General features: G+C 39.7%; 1 protein-coding gene across 1 annotated transcript in view; it reads right to left on the bottom strand.

Moving 5' to 3' along the window:
* The window catches only part of Vps13B (vacuolar protein sorting 13B), a 394231-nt gene that overhangs the window by 179251 nt on the left and 194019 nt on the right, over window positions 1-20961 (bottom strand). The window contains exon 21 of the mRNA XM_070098172.1: window positions 6933-7164. Coding sequence (XP_069954273.1) covers window positions 6933-7164 — 232 coding nt within the window. The remainder of the gene's footprint in view (window positions 1-6932; window positions 7165-20961) is intronic.

The raw sequence follows: 20961 nt of genomic DNA, 5'->3' as shown, positions 1-20961 counted from the left end.
ACTTCCAAACTACGAATTCTCTGCATTATATTCACACCACACATTGCCCTCAGACATGACATCTCCACTGCCTCCAGCCTTCTCCTCGCTGCAACATTCATCACCCATGCTTCACACCCATATAAGAGCGTTGGTAAAACTATACTCTCATACATTCCCCTCTTTGCCTCCAAGGACAAAGTTCTTTGTCTCCACAGACTCCTAAGTGCACCACTCACCCTTTTCCCCTCATCAATTCTATGATTCACCTCATCTTTCATAGACCCATCCGCTGACACGTCCACTCCCAAATATCTGAATACATTCACCTCCATACTCTCTCCCTCCAATCTGATATCCAATCTTTCATCTCCTAATCTTTTTGTTATCCTCATAACCTTACTCTTTCCTGTATTCACCTTTAATTTTCTTCTTTTGCACACCCTACCAAATTCATCCACCAATCTCTGCAACTTCTCTTCAGAATCTCCCAAGAGCACAGTGTCATCAGCAAAGAGCAGCTGTGACAACTCCCACTTTGTGTGTGATTCTTTATCTTTTAACTCCACGCCTCTTGCCAAGACCCTCGCATTTACTTCTCTTACAACCCCATCTATAAATATATTAAACAACCACGGTGACATCACACATCCTTGTCTAAGGCCTACTTTTACTGGGAAATAATTTCCCTCTTTCCTACATACTCTAACTTGAGCCTCACTATCCTCATAAAAACTCTTCACTGCTTTCAGTAACCTACCTCCTACACCATACACCTGCAACATCTGCCACATTGCCCCCCTATCCACCCTGTCATACGCCTTTTCCAAATCCATAAATGCCACAAAGACCTCTTTAGCCTTATCTAAATACTGTTCACTTATATGTTTCACTGTAAACACCTGGTCCACACACCCCCTACCTTTCCTAAAGCCTCCTTGTTCATCTGCTATCCTATTCTCCGTCTTACTCTTAATTCTTTCAATAATAACTCTACCATACACTTTACCAGGTATACTCAACAGACTTATTTATTATTTTTTATTTTATTATCACACTGGCCGATTCCCACCAAGGCAGGGTGGCCCGAAAAAGAAAAACTTTCACCATCATTCACTCCATCACTGTCTTGCCAGAAGGGTGCTTTACACTACAGTTTTTAAACTGCAATATTAACACCCCTCCTTCAGAGTGCAGGCACTGTACTTCCCATCTCCAGGACTCAAGTCCGGCCTGCCGGTTTCCCTGAACCCCTTCATAAATGTTACTTTGCTCACACTCCAACAGCACGTCAAGTATTAAAAACCATTCATCTCCATTCACTCCTATCAAACACGCTCACGCACGCCTGCTGGAAGTCCAAGCCCCTCGCACACAAACCTCCTTTACCCCCTCCCTCCAACCTTTCCTAGGCCGACCCCTACCCCGCCTTCCTTCCACTACAGACTGATACACTCTTGAAGTCATTCTGTTTCGCTCCATTCTCTCTACATGTCCGAACCACCTCAACAACCCTTCCTCAGCCCTCTGGACAACAGTTTTGGTAATCCCGCACCTCCTCCTAACTTCCAAACTACGAATTCTCTGCATTATATTAACACCACACATTGCCCTCAGACATGACATCTCCACTGCCTCCAGCCTTCTCCTCGCTGCAACATTCATCACCCGAGGAGAAGGCTGGAGGCAGTGGAGATGTCATGTCTGAGGGCAATGTGTGGTGTGAATATAATGCAGAGAATTCGTAGTTTGGAAGTTAGGAGGAGGTGCGGGATTACCAAAACAGACTTTTTTTTTTTTTTTTTTTTTTTTTTTATCACACCGGCCGATTCCCACCAAGGCAGGGTGGCCCGAAAAAGAAAAACTTTCACCATCATTCACTCCATCACTGTCTTGCCAGAAGGGTGCTTTACACTACAGTTTTTAAACTGCAACATTAACACCCCTCCTTCAGAGTGCAGGCACTGTACTTCCCATCTCCAGGACTCAAGTCCGGCCTGCCGGTTTCCCTGAATCCCTTCATAAATGTTACTTTGCTCACACTCCAACAGCACGTCAAGTATTAAAAACCATTTGTCTCCATTCACTCCTATCAAACACGCTCACGCATGCCTGCTGGAAGTCCAAGCCCCTCGCACACAAAACCTCCTTTACCCCCTCCCTCCAACCCTTCCTTGGCCGACCCCTACCCCGCCTTCCTTCCACTACAGACTGATACACTCTTGAAGTCATTCTGTTTCGCTCCATTCTCTCTACATGTCCGAACCACCTCAACAACCCTTCCTCAGCCCTCTGGACAACAGTTTTGGTAATCCCGCACCTCCTCCTAACTTCCAAACTACGAATTCTCTGCATTATATTCACACCACACATTGCCCTCAGACATGACATCTCCACTGCCTCCAGCCTTCTCCTCGCTGCAACATTCATCACCCACGCTTCACACCCATATAAGAGCGTTGGTAAAACTATACTCTCATACATTCCCCTCTTTGCCTCCAAGGACAAAGTTCTTTGTCTCCACAGACTCCTAAGTGCACCACTCACTCTTTTTCCCTCATCAATTCTATGATTCACCTCATCTTTCATAGACCCATCCGCTGACACGTCCACTCCCAAATATCTGAATACGTTCACCTCCTCCATACTCTCTCCCTCCAATCTGATATTCAATCTTTCATCACCTAATCTTTTATCCCCTTTGCCTTTATACAAAGGAACTATGCATGCTCTCTGCCAATCCCTAGGTACCTTACCCTCATCCATACATTTATTAAATAATTGCACCAACCACTCTAAAACTATATCCCCACCTGCTTTTAACATTTCTATCTTTATCCCAGAAAGATACAGGAATGAAATGTCATTGCGAGGCCCAGTGAATCACCTTCCTGGAAGAGGGAGAAATATGTGCCTGAGGAAAGTTGAGTAGGAATGAAGCAATGCTCCCTCAACCTAAGGCCCGAAATCATCAGATCTGTAATCATCATACATTAGTCATATCTACTCACGAAAAGCATATTTTTAATAGATAAGGTCTACATGTCTTACAGAATACTGTTAATTGGCATAACATATAATTTAAAATAACACTCCACTAACCAAGCTGTTCTTGAACCCTTTCAGGGTCTGTCCCGTAGATCTACGGTTTTGCAGCCAGGGTCCAAACTGTAGATCTATGCCATGAGCTCATCTCACTCAGAAAACAGTTAGTGGTAAATCTGGGCCTAGAAATGAGAGAACACATCTATGTAGTATGTGTGCACCACATAAAACATATCCTGCAGCACGCAGTTCATGAGAGAAAAAACTGCGGTCATAATTTTGGATTAAAACAGCGACTTTGCAGTGTTTTTTTGTATGTTTTTTACAGTTGTATTTGCGATTTCTTGGTCTCATTTGATAGAATGGAATATATATTACAGAAATAGAGTTGATTTTGATTGGTTTTAGCACTGAAAATGGCTTGAAACTGAGCTCAAAGAAACGGAATTGTTTGATTTTTGCCAATGTTCAAGAGTGAACAAATGACATCACACATCAGCTGGTGGGTCTAAAGTGTGCTCATGAATGCGCTGATATTATTAATACAATTATTACAATATTGCATAACAGTAAATCATCTATTTTTTTGTGTGAATAAAAATTCATTATGTGAATAAAAAATAAAAATGGAATTCATCTGTAAAGCCTGGAAACATAACTAATCAACAGAGGAAATGTTATTTCAGTGCCAGGAATGTCTGCATTGTTTATTTTTGACTCAATTTTGAAACTGGAATATTTTGAACTTTGTGTGAAAGTGGCCAAATTACCAATTTCCGATCTCTTTATTGGGTAGTTGACATAGTTGATTGAGTGATTTCTTGTGCTCAATCAATAAAATAGAAGTAATACTAGCAAAATGGCTAAGAATCTGGTTAATTGGAATAATGTTATTGGCCTAAAATGGGAGTCAAAGTGGGCATAATTGCCGATACGTAAATATCGCTGACGCAGCAAAATTTTGCGAAAGCGTAATTTCATCAATTTTCCATCAAATTTCATATTTTTTGTTTTATTACCTTCAGAAAAAAAGATTCTCTACCATATTGTAAGAAAAAATAACAAAAAACTTTTTTGAACATTCTTGGACCCCACGGACAAGTTTCAGATTGGGGGTCTGGACACTGAAAGAGTTAAAGAACACCTTAGTGAAGTATTATTTTAAATTACTTATGCAAATTAACAGTTTTCTGTAAGACATAATATAGACCTCATCCATCCAAGTTATGCTTTACACAAGTAGACATGACTGATGATAGTGGACCTGTTATCAATCATAATACATACTTACCTTGTACATTGGGTCACCTTTTCGAACAATTTTTGTTTTTATAATATTGAATATGATATCCAAACAGTAATTAACCCTCAAAGTCTCCAAACGTAGATCTACGTTTTTTCAACATTTGAAAGTATGTAAAAAAAACTTTGATCTATTTTTTTTATATATTTGAAAATATATAAAAAAAAGTAGATCTACCTTTAGAGCAGTACACTAAACTGTCCATGTTTGGACAGTTTAAGGGTTAATTAATGTATACATTCATAAATCTATTTCTATTTAGGTTATTATTATTATAATCAAAAAGAAGTGCTAAACCTGCTAGGGTCACACAGCCCATGCACGAACAGTATCGACAATTGATTTTGTTGACCATTCACCGTCGTCGTTACAAGCTGTACTAATTCATTCATAAAAATAGTCTTCACTCCTCTGTTTACTATGTCTGAGTTGCCTGATATTATTTTTCCCCAGGAGACACTGTCCAGGAACACTTTTTTGCAGCTGTACAGCTACAAGTTGAACATACACAAAGACCTTAGGATGCCCTTTACAAAACTAATTCCTCCACTGATGCCACACACCTGCCAAGATTCTTTAAAAGGAGTCTATGGCATGGAGCTACATGTGCAACAGTTAGTAACCCTTAAACTGTCCAAACAGATCTACGTTCACATGCGTAGTGCTCCAAAAGTAGATCTACTTTTTTTACATATTTTCAAATATAACAAAAAAAAACACGTAGATCAAGGTTTTTTACACATTTTCAAATGTAAAAAAAAAAGAAGGTCTACTTTTTTTACATACTTTCAAATGTTGAAAAAACGTAGATCTACGTTTGGACAGTTTAACCCGTAAACGGTCCAAACGTATATATACGTTTTTTCAACATTTTAAAGTATATAAAAAAAGTAGATCTTTTTTTTTTTACATTTGAAAATGTGTAAAAAAACTTTGATCTACTTTTTTTTTTGTTATACAGTGGACCCCCAGTATTCGATGGCATCGGTATTCGATAAATCCGGTATTCGATGCATTATGTCGCAAAAAATTTTCCTCGGTATTCGATACGATTCGTACGAGACCTGTCCACATGTGGCCTGAACTGCCCCTTGTGTGCCAGTGTTTACAAGCCAGCCAGTGTGCGCGCATCTAAGGATACATTCGGTACATTCCATATTATCCATATTATCACTGTGTTTGGTGCTTGTTTCTGCAAAATAAGTCACCATGGGCCCCAAGAAAGCTTCTAGTGCCAACCCTGTGGTAAAAAGGGTGAGAATTAGTATGGAAATTAAGGAAGATTTTGAAGGGTTTGGGGCTAACCCTGAGAAGCCTATACCAGTTGTGGAATACATTGTGCCTACTTCAAAAATTAAGGAAATGTGTGCACAGTGGGTTGAAGTGCAAACCTTTATGGATGAAAATCACCCTAACACAGCTATTACAATGACAATGTTGTGGCCTATTTTAGGCAAATTGTAAAGGAACGGGAGGTACAGAGCTCTACGGACAGATTTGTTGTGCGACAGAGGTCCAGTGACTCTCAAGGTGGTCCTAGTGGCATTAAAAGAAGGGAAGTAACCCTGGAAAAGGACTTGCTACCTCAAGTCCTAATGGAAGGGGATTCCCCTTCTAAACACTAACACCTCTCCCCTCCTTCCATCCCATCAATCATCACCAGATCTTCATTAAAGGTAAGTGTCAATTATTTTATTGTTATTGTAATTATTCTATTGCATTAAACTTAATATTTCATGCAGTAATTTTTTTTTTCATACTTTTGGGTGTCTTGCACGGATTAATTTGATTTTCATTATTTCTTATGAGGATAATTGATTCGGTTTTCGATATTATCGGTATTCGATGAGCTCTCAGGAACGGATTAATATCGAATACCGGGGGTCCACTGTATTTGAAAATATGTAAAAAAAAGTTGATCTACTTTTGGAGCACTACGCATGTGAACATAGATCTGCCTGGACCATTTACGGGTTAAGGGTTAAGTAGTTACATATGTTAATTTTTATATGTTATATATAGGTTAATTTTTATTTTCTTTTTATATTTAGAAATCAGAACAGTAAAAATAAATATATCATTCATTCGTGCAATAAAGCTAGTGACACGACAGTTTAGTGTGCAGACTAATAAAACACAAATACATAATGGTCACTGGATGAAAGGACACACATACTTAGGGCATATTTAGTAGATATGTTTTGATCCTGGGATCTTGATCATTGCAAAACCAAGGTCCAAGAACCATAGTGTGTACACTTGCTTCTTTCCATCCATATTGTTGGTATTACAATACTTTCCACCTTCATAATGTTCAATGTATAATCCATAGTCTTGCTCCATTATTAATCAATAAAACAGAAGTAATACTAGCGAAATAGCTAAGAATTTGGTTAACTGGAATAATGTTATTGGTCTAAAATGGGAGTCAAAGCGGGCATAATTGCTGATGTGTAAATATCACTGACGCAGTGATATTTACGCATTAATTTTTTAGTTGTTTAACTTTCAATCACTGAGAAAGGCAATATTCAGAGAGCGGAAACATTATATTAGTGAACTGAAGAAGAATAAGATGGAGCAAAAAAAAAACATGATTTTTTACCTTTTAGCAAAATGCAGCACACTGATTGCAGTCACTTTGAGTTTAACCTTGGAGTACACCTGGTGAAGATCAAGAGCAGTTGTCAAGTCTTCCATTTCTGCCCGCAACTTTCGTAATTCATTACCCTCCTTGGCATAGAGAGAAGCTGACACACGTGCCACTGTCCACTGCACCCAGGCGGTAACTATTGGTCCACAGGTGGCTTCTGCTTCTGCTTCACTCACAACACCAACTGTAAACATGTAAACACTCACCACTATCTGCATCACTGATTCATGAAATTGTAATGACACAATTGCAAACAAACCATACCACGTATGGATCCTATTGAAGCTAGCTGCCCAGTGGCTAACTCGTTGGTCTGGAGTTTCGAGACTCTCTGATCGCAGGTTCTAACCCCACCTGTGGTATGGTTTGCATCACTGATTCTGAGTAATTAGGTACAGTAGCATGTACAGAGTACAATAATCACAACAATGACAGATTTTAGAACACAAACTAGAGAAGAAGTATATGATTTTTCAGTGCGCTATGTGGTGCAGGGTGCACTGCACTACGCATGTTGGTTGTAAATTATTCCAGCAACTATACTTACTTATTTTATTAATATTACTTTTAATTAAAGCTTTAACCCTTTCAGGGTTTCCGACGTACTAGTATGTTTAGTACGTACTAGTATGTACTAGTATGCATAAATTCTAATGTCCTCAAATCAAGCAGGAAAAGGCTTGTAGTCCTAGATGTGAGAGAATGGGTCTCCATGGTCAGTGTGCGCAGTACAAAAAAAATCAGGGACCCAGTGGTGCATTGTGAGAAAGCCATTTTATTACACCTTGTTCACCATGTCTAGCGCTAAAAAACTCCTCACTCCTCGGCTAACTGGGGCTCTTTTGTTCCCAAGTGACAGTTCAAACACAGATGGAAGTGTCAGTGAAGATGAATTTCATGGATTTGAGGAGTTTGTGACCGAAAGCAATGTCCAGGAAACCAGAAGGAAGGAAGGAAGGAAGGAAGAAGGTTGGAAGGTAGGAAGAAAGGGAGGAAGGAAGGAAGAGATGAGAAGAAGGAAGAAAGGAAGAGATGAGAGGAAGGAGGGAAGGAAGGAAAGAGGGAAGGAAGGAGGGAAGGAAGGAAAGAGGGAAGGAAGGAGGGAAGGAAGGAAAGAGAGAAGGAAGGAGGGAAGGAAGGAAAGAGGGAAGGAAGGAAGGAGACCATCAACCTAGGAAAACCCAAAAAATTCAGACAGTGACTTATTTCCATGTGGGTTGGTGGGGTGGGGAGGAAGTTGACTGGCAGTTAGGGTGGTGAGTGATGGTGTTATTTGTCATTGTGACACTAATTATGCTGATGATTCAGCATATTTACAAGTCCACCCCCACACAACAACTATGAGCTTTACAGAAGCTGTAGCAGTTCTGGGAAGTGTCCAGTGACTTTATATGTGTATATATATATGATAGAAAAATATTAATAAACAACACTTTTTTATTGTTGGTTTGTGTAAACATGTTTTGTAAACAGTATAATGACAGTAAAGTTTGTGCTGTTATTGTGTAGTATACAATGAGTGAATATATAGCAAATAGTTTTTATATTGGTCTCAGAGGCCATAAAAGTTACTTGAAAAAATAAAATATTAAAAATAAAAGAAAAAGTAGAAAAAACAAAATAAACTATTATCGAGTGACCGGCAGTCGGCGATGTTGCCATAAGCGATTCAATTTCTGTCAATTTCACGCCTCCGTTTTCTCTGTAAGTATTTATCGCAAAAAAAATTTGGGGGCCTATAATACTCACAAGAAAAAAAAAAAAATTTCACAAGAAAAATAATTTTTGTTTTTTTGTGTAAATTTATCGACCCTGAGAACAAGTTTGGGAGAGGGCCTGTTGGCCCTCAAAGGGTTAAAGGCAAAATCTCATAACTCTAAAATGATTAAATTTCTCTTATGTCAAGACTGGCTGGTATGTGGACAGCTGAGCATCAACTCTCACCTTGCCTACGTACTTATTTAGTGAGAGAAGACACCCACTATGAAATCTTGGGAAAATACTGAAGGAAACATGGTTAGACATTTATAAGTGATACTTGCCACTAAAGTAAAAATTATTCCGAGTCAATTTATAACGTTTCACAATCTATATTCATAATTTGTTTCAATTCATCTGCTGTGTCAGCAAGTTTATAGGAAAGGTGAAAAGGTGAAGGGTGAAGGGTTAGTTGTTAGTGAGGCAAGCAGCTATTAGGACGTGGCACCCCTTCTAGCGAAGAGACTTTAGGCTCAAGTTGCTGAAACATCACCACCAATGTTAAGGTGATCCAGTGTTGGTAACAACCTTCTAGAGAAGAGACTTAACCCTTACAGTGTTGGTCCTGTAATATTACGGCTTGAGAGCCAGTGTCGGTCCCGTAATATTTCAGCAAAATTCTAGCTCCTTCAAATCTGGTGGAAGAAAGCTGGTAGGCCTACGTATGAAAGAATGGGTCTACGTGGTCAGTGTGTGCAGTATAAAAAAATCCTACAGCACGCAGTGCATAATGAGAAAAAAAACTCAGACAGTGTTTCTGGTTTAATTAAAACAGCGAATTTGCAGTGTATTTTCGTATGGAATTTATGGTTGTATTCTTGAATTCTTGGTTTCATTTGATAGAATGGAAGATATATTACAGAAATGAAGATGATTTTGAAATTGAGCTCAAAGTAGCAGAAATTTTTGATTTTTGCCTATGTTCGAGAGTAAACAAATGACAACATTGTCCAAGATGTGTCCAACAGACCAGTCTAATACGCAGTCACGAATGGGTTGACATTATTTATACAATTATTATAATACAATTATTATAATAGGTAGTAGGTTGGTAGACAGCAACCACCCAGGGAAGTACTACCGTCCTGCCAGATGACTGTGAAACAAAAACCTGTAACTGCTTTGCATGATGGTAGGATTGCTGGTTTCTTTTTCTGTCTCATAAACACGCTAAGATAACAGGGATATCTTGCTACTCCTACTTACACTTTGGTCACACTTCACAGACACGCACATGCATATATATATATATACATACATCTAGGTTTTTCTACTTTTTCTAAATAGCTCTTGTTCTTTTTTATTTCTTCTATTGTCCATGGGGAAGTGGAAAAGAATCTTTCCTCCGTAAGCCATGCGTGTCGTATGAGGCGACTAAAATGCCGGGAGCAATGGGCTAGTAACCCCTTCTCCTGTATACAATTACTAAAAAAAGAGAAGAAGAAAAACTTTATAAAACTGGGTTGCTTAAATGTGCGTGGATGTAGTGCGGATGACAAGAAACAGATGATTGCTGATGTTATGAATGAAAAGAAGTTGGATGTCCTGGCCCTAAGCGAAACAAAGCTGAAGGGGGTAGGAGAGTTTCAGTGGGGGGAAATAAATGGGATTAAATCTGGAGTATCTGAGAGAGTTAGAGCAAAGGAAGGGGTAGCAGTAATGTTAAATGATCAGTTATGGAAGGAGAAAAGAGAATATGAATGTGTAAATTCAAGAATTATGTGGATTAAAGTAAAGGTTGGATGCGAGAAGTGGGTCATAATAAGCGTGTATGCACCTGGAGAAGAGAGGAATGCAGAGGAGAGAGAGAGATTTTGGGAGATGTTAAGTGAATGTATAGGAGCCTTTGAACCAAGTGAGAGAGTAATTGTGGTAGGGGACTTGAATGCTAAAGTAGGAGAAACTTTTAGAGAGGGTGTGGTAGGTAAGTTTGGGGTGCCAGGTGTAAATGATAATGGGAGCCCTTTGATTGAACTTTGTATAGAAAGGGGTTTAGTTATAGGTAATACATATTTTAAGAAAAAGAGGATAAATAAGTATACACGATATGATGTAGGGCGAAATGACAGTAGTTTGTTGGATTATGTATTGGTAGATAAAAGACTGTTGAGTAGACTTCAGGATGTACATGTTTATAGAGGGGCCACAGATATATCAGATCACTTTCTAGTTGTAGCTACACTGAGAGTAAAAGGTAGATGGGATACAAGGAGAATAGAAGCATCAGGGAAGAGAGAGGTGAAGGTTTATAAACTAAAAGAGGAGGCAGTTAGGGTAAGATATAAACAGCTATTGGAGGATAGATGGGCTAATGAGAGCATAGGCAATGGGGTCGAAGAGGTATGGGGTAGGTTTAAAAATGTAGTGTTAGAGTGTTCAGCAGAAGTTTGTGGTTACAGGAAAGTGGGTGCAGGAGGGAAGAGGAGCGATTGGTGGAATGATGATGTAAAGAGAGTAGTAAGGGAGAAAAAGTTAGCATATGAGAAGTTTTTACAAAGTAGAAGTGATGCAAGGAGGGAAGAGTATATGGAGAAAAAGAGAGAAGTTAAGAGAGTGGTGAAGCAATGTAAAAAGAGAGCAAATGAGAGAGTGGGTGAGATGTTATCAACAAATTTTGTTGAAAATAAGAAAAAGTTTTGGAGTGAGATTAACAAGTTAAGAAAGCCTAGAGAACAAATGGATTTGTCAGTTAAAAATAGGAGTGGAGAGTTATTAAATGGAGAGTTAGAGGTATTGGGAAGATGGAAGGAATATTTTGAGGAATTGTTAAATGTTGATGAAGATAGGGAAGCTGTGATTTCGTGTATAGGGCAAGGAGGAATAACATCTTGTAGGAGTGAGGAAGAGCCAGTTGTGAGTGTGGGGGAAGTTCGTGAGGCAGTAGGTAAAATGAAAGGGGGTAAGGCAGCCGGGATTGATGGGATAAAGATAGAAATGTTAAAAGCAGGTGGGGATATAGTTTTGGAGTGGTTGGTGCAATTATTTAATAAATGTATGGAAGAGGGTAAGGTACCTAGGGATTGGCAGAGAGCATGCATAGTTCCTTTGTATAAAGGCAAAGGGGATAAAAGAGAGTGCAAAAATTATAGGGGGATAAGTCTGTTGAGTGTACCTGGTAAAGTGTATGGTAGAGTTATAATTGAAAGAATTAAGAGTAAGACGGAGAATAGGATAGCAGATGAACAAGGAGGCTTTAGGAAAGGTAGGGGGTGTGTGGACCAGGTGTTTACAGTGAAACATATAAGTGAACAGTATTTAGATAAGGCTAAAGAGGTCTTTGTGGCATTTATGGATTTGGAAAAGGCGTATGACAGGGTGGATAGGGGGGCAATGTGGCAGATGTTGCAAGTGTATGGTGTAGGAGGTAGGTTACTGAAAGCAGTGAAGAGTTTTTACGAGGATAGTGAGGCTCAAGTTAGAGTATGTAGGAAAGAGGGAATTTTTTTCCCAGTAAAAGTAGGCCTTAGACAAGGATGTGTGATGTCACCGTGGTTGTTTAATATATTTATAGATGGGGTTGTAAGAGAAGTAAATGCGAGGGTCTTGGCAAGAGGCGTGGAGTTAAAAGATAAAGAATCACACACAAAGTGGGAGTTGTCACAGCTGCTCTTTGCTGATGACACTGTGCTCTTGGGAGATTCTGAAGAGAAGTTGCAGAGATTGGTGGATGAATTTGGTAGGGTGTGCAAAAGAAGAAAATTAAAGGTGAATACAGGAAAGAGTAAGGTTATGAGGATAACAAAAAGATTAGGTGATGAAAGATTGAATATCAGATTGGAGGGAGAGAGTATGGAGGAGGTGAACGTATTCAGATATTTGGGAGTGGACGTGTCAGCGGATGGGTCTATGAAAGATGAGGTGAATCATAGAATTGATGAGGGAAAAAGAGTGAGTGGTGCACTTAGGAGTCTGTGGAGACAAAGAACTTTGTCCTTGGAGGCAAAGAGGGGAATGTATGAGAGTATAGTTTTACCAACGCTCTTATATGGGTGTGAAGCGTGGGTGATGAATGTTGCAGCGAGGAGAAGGCTGGAGGCAGTGGAGATGTCATGTCTGAGGGCAATGTGTGGTGTGAATATCATGCAGAGAATTCGTAGTTTGGAAGTTAGGAGGAGGTGCGGGATTACCAAAACTGTTGTCCAGAGGGCTGAGGAAGGGTTGTTGAGGTGGTTCGGACATGTAGAGAGAATGGAGCGAAACAGAATGACTTCAAGAGTGTATCAGTCTGTAGTGGAAGGAAGGCGGGGTAGGGGTCGGCCTAGGAAGGGTTGGAGGGAGGGGGTAAAGGAGGTTTTGTGTGCGAGGGGCTTGGACTTCCAGCAGGCATGCGTGAGCGTGTTTGATAGGAGTGAATGGAGACAAATGGTTTTTAATACTTGACGTGCTGTTGGAGTGTGAGCAAAGTAACATTTATGAAGGGATTCAGGGAAACCGGCAGGCCGGACTTGAGTCCTGGAGATGGGAAGTACAGTGCCTGCACTCTGAAGGAGGGGTGTTAATGTTGCAGTTTAAAAACTGTAGTGTAAAGCACCCTTCTGGCAAGACATTGATGGAGTGAATGATGGTGAAAGTTTTTCTTTTTCGGGCCACCCTGCCTTGGTGGGAATCGGCCGGTGTGATAATAAAAAAAAAAAAAAAAATATTATAATGCAGTAGTCTGACATAACAGTAAATATTCTATTTTTGTGAGAATAAAAATTCAAAATGGAAATCAGGAATAATATAAGAGGGGCCTGGAGATGTGAATAATGAACAGAGAAAATGTTATTTTACGCCAGGAATGTCTGTCTTGTTTATTCTGAACTATTTTGAAATGGGCATCTTTTGAAATTTGTGTGAAATTGGCTAAATTGCCAATTTCTGACCACTTTATTGGGTAGTTGAAATTGGTAAACGGGAAATTTCTTGTACTCAATCAACAGAACAAATGGAGTTCTAGTGAAACAGCTATGATTTTAGTCAACTGGAAGAATGGAATTGGCGGATGATAGGGCTCTAAGTGGGCGAAATACCCGATGCATAAACATCACCGAGATTGCTAACTTTGCAAGAGCGTAATTCCACAAATTTTCCATCAAATTTCGTACTTTTGGTGTCATTAACATTGGGAAAAGATTCTCTATCATTTCATAAGATTTTTTTTTTTTTTTAAATTTGGGGTCACGACAGTCAAAGGATTAACCCTTTCAGGGTCCACAGGCCCTCTCAGAGACTTGTTCTCAGGGTCCCCCAAATTTCAAAAAAAACAAAAATTATTTTTTCTTATGAAAAGATAGAGAATTTTTTCCCGATCATAATGACACCAAAAGTATGATATTTGATGGAAAACTTACAGAATTATGCTCTCGCGAAGTTAGCAGTCTCGACGATGTTCACGCATCAGCGATTTTGCCCACTTTGAGCCCTATTTTCAGCCAATTCCTATTTACTAGTCGACAAAAATCATAACTATTTTGCTAGAACTCCACTTTTTCTATCGAATGAGTACAAGAAACCACCCATTTACCGATTTCAACTATCCAATACAGTGGTCAGAAGTCAGCAATTTTGCCAATTTTACACAAATTTCAAAAGATGCCGATTTCCAAATAGGGTCCAGAATAAACAAGAAAGACATTCCTGGTACTAAAATAACATTTCCTCTGTTCATTAGTCATGTCCCCATGCCCCTCTTACACTCTTTTGCTTTCCATTTTGAAATTTTATTCTCACAAAAAATAGAAGATTTACTGTTATGCAGACTACTGCATTAGTGTAGAAATGGTATAAATAATATCAGCGCACTTGTGAAAGAATATTAGACTCACCAGTTGACGTGTATTGGATGTGTAGCATGACTGTTTACTTTTGAACTTTGGTGAAAATCGAACATTTCTGCTACTTTGAGCTCAATTTCAAGGTACTTTTCATTGCAAAACCAGTTTAAATCATCTCAATTTCTGTAATATGTCTTCCATTCTATACAAAGAGACCAGGAAAACTAGAATACAACAATAAATACCATACGAAAATACAGTGCAAAGTCGCTGTTTTAATCCAAAAACACGGTCAAAGTTTTTTTCCTCATTACGCACTGTGTGCTGCAGGATTTTTTTTATACTGCGCACACTGACCGCCTAGACCCATTCTTTCATAAGCAGGCCTACCAGCTTTCTCTCACTAGATTTGAAGTCGCTAGAATTTATGAGTACTAGTACGTCATGGACCCTGGTGCGTAAGCCGTACTAGTACGGCCGAAACCGTGAAAGGGTTAATGGAAACTGTCTGCTTTCTGTTGGTAAGCCATGCCTCTATCCATGCTAGAACTTTACCTCCTATACCATGAGCTGCCACTTTCCTTAAGTGAGGTACTCTATTGAAGGCTTTACTAAAATCCAAATACGTATAAACAATATCATATTCTTTATCATTGTCTACTGCCTCAAATGTCCTATTGAAGAACATCAGATGAGACCAAAAAGTTGAGAATACAATCTTAAAAACTATACAAAAATACACTGCAAATTCACTGTTTTAACCCTTAACCCTTTGAGGGTTTCGGACGTACTAGTACGGCTTACGACCCAGGGTTTTTGACGTACTAGTACGCCTAAATTCTAGCGCCCTCAAATCTAGCAAGAGAAAGCTGGTAGGCCTTCATATGAAAGAATGGGTCTATCTGGTCAGTGTGCTCAGTCTAAAAAAATCCTGCAGCACACAGTGCATAATGAGAAAAAAAAACTTTGACCGTGTTTTTGGAATAAAACAGCGACTTTCCACTGTATTTTCGTGTGGTATTTATTGTTGTATTCTAGTTTTCTTGGTCTCATTTTATAGAATGGAAGACATATTACAGAAATTGAGATGATTTTGACTGGTTTTACAATGAAAGGTACCTTGAAATTGAGCTCAAAGTAGCAGAAATTTTCGATTTTTACAAAATTTCAAAAGTAAACAAATCGTGCCAAGCGTCCAATACACATCAACTGGTGAGTCTAATATTCTTTCACAAGTGTGCCAATAATATTTATACCATTTTTTACACTAATGCAGTAGTCTGCATAACAGTAAATCTTATATTTTTTGTGAGAATAAAAATTCAAAGTGGAAAGCAAAAGAATATAAGAGGGGCCTTGAGACGTGACTAATAACCAGAGGAAATGTCACTTTAGTGCCAGGAATGTCTTTCTTGTTTATTCTGGACCCTATTCGGAAATTGGCATCTTTTGAAATTTGTGTGAAATTGGCAAAATTGCTAAATTCTGACCACTGTACAGGATAGTTGAATTTCATAAATGGGTGGTTTCTTGCACCCATTCGATAGAAAAAATGGAGTTCTAGCGAAATATTCATGTTTTTTGTCGGCTAGTACAGTGGAATTGGCCGAAAATGGGGCTCAAAGTGGGCAAAATCGCCGATGCGTAAACATTGCCGAGACCGCTAACTTTGCGAGAGCATAATTCCATGAGTTTTCCATCAAATTTCAAACTTTTGGTGTCCTTATGATCGGGAAAAGATTCTCTATCTTTTCATAAGAGATTTTTTTTTTTTTTTAATTTGGCCGACCCTGAGAACGAGTTTCGGAGAGGGCCTGTCGACCCTCAAAGGGTTAAACTGTCCAAATGTAGACCTACATTTGCACTTGTAGCGCTCCAAACGTAGATCAACGTTTTATTTTTCATTCCTTCAAATTTGGCACAATAAGCTTGAGTCGCCTAGACATGAAACAATGGGTCTGTGCACTCAGTGTGCACACTATTAAAAAAAAATCTGGGAGCACTTAGTACCTTGTGGGAGCACCAGTTCAATTGAGTGCCAGCTAGAGCAAATACCATGGCAAATGCCAGGGATTCACTGATGCTATGTTGCATTAACACTCCCATTTTAACCCTTTGAGGGTCGCTAGGCCCTCTCAGAGACTTGTTCTCAGGGTCGCCAAAATTTAAAAAAAAAAAAATTATTTTTTCTTGTGAAAAGATAGAGAATCTTTTCCCGATCATAATGACACCAAAAGTATGAACTTTGATGGAAAACTTATGGAATTATGCTCTCGCTAAGTTAACGGTCTCGACGATGTTTATGCATCTGCGATTTTGCCCACTTTGAGCCCCATTTTCGGCCAATTCCAGTGCACTAGTCGACAAAAAAAATAACTATGTCGCTAGAACTCCGTTTTTTTCTATCGAATGAGTACAAGAAACCACCCATTTACCGATTTCAACTATCCAACAAAGTGGTCAGAGTTTTTGTGGCATTTATGGATTTGGAAAAGGCGTATGACAGGGTGGATAGGAGGGCAATGTGGCAGATGTTGCAGATGTATGGTGTAGGAGGTAGGTTACTGAAAGCAGTGAAGAGTTTTTACGAGGATAGTGAGGCTCAAGTTAGAGTATGTAGGAAAGAGGGAAATTATTTCCCAGTAAAAGTAGGCCTTAGACAAGGATGTGTGATGTCACCGTGGTTGTTTAATATATTTATAGATGGGGTTGTAAGAGAAGTAAATGCGAGGGTCTTGGCAAGAGGCGTGGAGTTAAAAGATAAAGAATCATACATAAAGTGGGAGTTGTCACAGTTGCTCTTTGCTGATGACACTGTGCTCTTGGGAGATTCTGAAGAGAAGTTGCAGAGATTGGTGGATGAATTTGGTAGGGTGTGCAAAAGAAGAAAATTAAAAGTGAATACAGGAAAGAGTAAGGTTATGAGGATAACAAAAAGATTAGGTGATGAAAGATTGGATATCAGATTGGAGGGAGAGAGTATGGAGGAGGTGAATGTATTCAGATATTTGGGAGTGGACGTGTCAGCGGATGGGTCTATGAAAGATGAGGTGAATCATAGAATTGATGAGGGGAAAAGGGTGAGTGGTGCACTTAGGAGTCTGTGAAGACAAAGAACTTTGCCCTTGGAGGCAAAGAGGGGAATGTATGAGAGTATAGTTTTACCAACGCTCTTATATGGGTGTGAAGCATGGGTGATGAATGTTGCAGCGAGGAGAAGGCTGGAGGCAGTGGAAATGTCATGTCTGAGGGCAATGTGTGGTGTGAATATAATGCAGAGAATTCGTAGTTTGGAAGTTAGGAGGAGGTGCGGGATTACCAAAACTGTTGTCCAGAGGGCTGAGGAAGGGTTGTTGAGGTGGTTCGGACATGTAGAGAGAATGGAGAGAAACAGAATAACTTCAAGAGTGTACCAGTCTGTAGTGGAAGGAAGGCGGGGTAGGGGTCGGCCTAGAAAAGGTTGGAGGGAGGGGGTAAAGGAGGTTTTGTGTGCGAGGGGCTTGGACTTCCAGCAGGCATGCGTGAGCGTGTTTGATAGGAGTGAATGGAGACAAATGGTTTTTAATACTTGACGTGCTGTTGGAGTGTGAGCAAAGTAACATTTATGAAGGGGTTCAGGGAAACCGGCAGGCCGGACTTGAGTCCTGGAGATGGAAAGTACAGTGCCTGCACTCTGAAGGAGGGGTGTTAATGTTGCAGTTTAAAAACTGTAGTGTAAAGCACCCTTCTGGCAAGACAGTGATGGAGTGAATGATGGTGAAAGTTTTTCATTTTCAGGCCACCCTGCCTTGGTGGGAATTGGCCAGTGTGATAATAAAAATAAAATAAAAAATTACAATTTATAGTAGTTCTTGTCATTTCATAACCAATCTTTGTTCTGAAACTAGCATTAGGCACTGAAATTGTATTCAAATCGTTACAAACACACTGGCAGGTGGACATTTACACCTCCCTTGTCCATTAACTATTGTCTTGAAATATATACAATTTATAGGTCCCAGTAATGCTTTGGAAATGTGGAAGTTTTTTTTTTTTTTTAAACAAGTTGGCCGTCTCCCACCAAGGCAGGGTGACCCAAAAAAGAAAGAAAATCTCCAAAAAGAAAATACTTTCATCACCTTCACCTCACTCACACACAATCACTGCTTTTGCAGAGGTGCTCAAAAAACAACAGTTTAGAAGCATATACGTATAAAGATACACAACATATCCCTCCAAACTGCCAATATCCTGAACCCCTCCTTTAGAGTGCAGGCATTGTACTTCCCATTTCCAGGACTCAAGTCCGGCTATATAAAAATAACCGGTTTCCCTGAATCCCTTCACTAAATATTACCCTGCTCACACTCCAACAGATCGTCAGGTCCCAAATACCATTCATCTCCATTCACTCCTATCTAACACGCTCACGCACACCTGCTGGAAGTCCAAGCCCCTCGCCCACAAAACCTCCTGTACCCCCTCCCTCCAACCTTTTCGAGGACAACCCCTACCCCGCCTTCCTTTCCCTACAGATTTATACGCTGTCCATGTCATTCTACTTTGATCCATTCTCTCTAAATGACCAAACCACCTCAACAATCCCTCTTCAGCCCTCTGACTAATACTTTTATTAACTCCACACCTTTTCCTAATTTCCACACTCCGAATTTTCTGCATAATATTTACACCACACATTGCCCTCAAACAGGACATCTCCACTGCCTCCAGCCGCCTCCTCGCTGCTGCATTCACAACCCAAGCTTCACACACACATAAAAGTGTTGTTACTACTATACTTTCATACATTCCCTTCTTTGCCTCCATAGACAATGTTTTTTTGTCTCCACATACACCTCAACGCACCACTCACCTTTTTTCCCTAATCAATTCTATGATTAACCTCATCCTTCATAAATCCATCCGCTGACATGTCAACTCCCAAATATCTGAAAACATTCACTTGTTCCATACTCCTCGTCCTCCCCAATTTGATATCCAATTTTTCTTTGTCTAAATCATTTGATACCCTCATCACATTACTCTTTTCTATGTTCACTTTCAACTTTCTACCTTTACACACACTCCCAAACTCATCCACTAACCTTTGCAATTTTTCTCTAGAATCTCCCATGAGCACAGTATCATCAGCAAAAAGCAACTGTGTCAATTCCCATTTTGTATTTGATTCCCCATAATTTAATCCCACCCCTCTCCTGAACACCCTAGCATTTACTTCTTTTACAACCCCATCTATACATATATTAATCAACCATGGTGACATTACACATCACTGTCTAAGACCTACTTTTACCGGGAATTAGTCTCCCTCTCTTCTACACACCCTAACCTGAGCCTCACTATCCTCATAAAAACTCCTTACAGCATTTAGTAACTTACCACCTATTCCATATACTTGCAACATCTGCCACATTGCTCCCCTATCCACTCTATCATATGCCTATCATATGCCTTGAGGGGCAGGTACAGGTGTGGTACCATACTTTCTTGCTATCTGTTGGACAACATTCAGAGAGAATTCTGCAAAATGTTGTCATTTTCCAGTCTTTATTAAGTACATATTGAATGCATTGAGCACTGCAATGTCTACAAGGTGAAAAAACAGTTTTATATACCACTTGCGACTCCTACGCACACAGTCACCAAAACCTATCATCATGTCACACTTGTCAACTAGTCGCATATTGTTCGTATAGTCCACGACAGCAGCTGGCTTAACAATAGGTTCTTTGTTGAACTTGCTCAGTCTGTCTGTCTGTACCATCTTGTTTCTGTGGATGGTTGACAGCAATGTCACGTCCCGTTTGTCATGCCACGTCAGTGCCATGATGTCAATAGCATGTAACACTTGCACTGCACCTTCAACACTGCCTCCACTGAACCTTGGCATATGTTTTCTATTCCTTCTCACTGTTCCACATATATCAGTATTGTTCACATGTAGGAAATCAGTGAGCATAGGGCTTATATACCAGTTGTCTGTGTACAACGTATGGCCCTTGCCAACGTACGGTTCCATCATCCTGCGAACAACATCACCGGAAATTTCCAACATCCGTCTGTCATCATCGAGTGTATTTCTCCTGGTGTATACAATAACATCCAACACAAGACCACTCTCACAGTCACACATAACAAAAAGTTTTATACCAAAGCGATTGTTTGCTCGGTATATATTGCTTGAATGACAGGCGTCCCTTCAACAGAATCAAGGACTCATCAAGAACAATGTTCTTGAAGGGATAAAAGTATGCACTGAATTTCTGCTTCAAATACATAAACACTTCTTGAATTTTGTAAAGAAGGTCATTTCTGTTTGGTGTATTTCTGTCTGAGAAGTGCAACATTCGTAGCAACAGAGTGAATTTGTTACAGGGAAGGAGGTCACAGAAAACTGAAGTACTGATGAAGTGGTCTGTGGACCAGTAATTATGTATATTGTTCTTATAGATATGTGGCATAAGCAT

This window comes from Cherax quadricarinatus, chromosome 4, assembly GCF_038502225.1.
Source record: "Cherax quadricarinatus isolate ZL_2023a chromosome 4, ASM3850222v1, whole genome shotgun sequence".
In the NCBI taxonomy this organism is placed as follows: Eukaryota; Metazoa; Arthropoda; class Malacostraca; order Decapoda; family Parastacidae; genus Cherax; species Cherax quadricarinatus.
The sequence above is the reverse complement of the archived record's forward strand: the minus strand, read 5'-3'. Positions and strand labels throughout refer to the sequence as shown.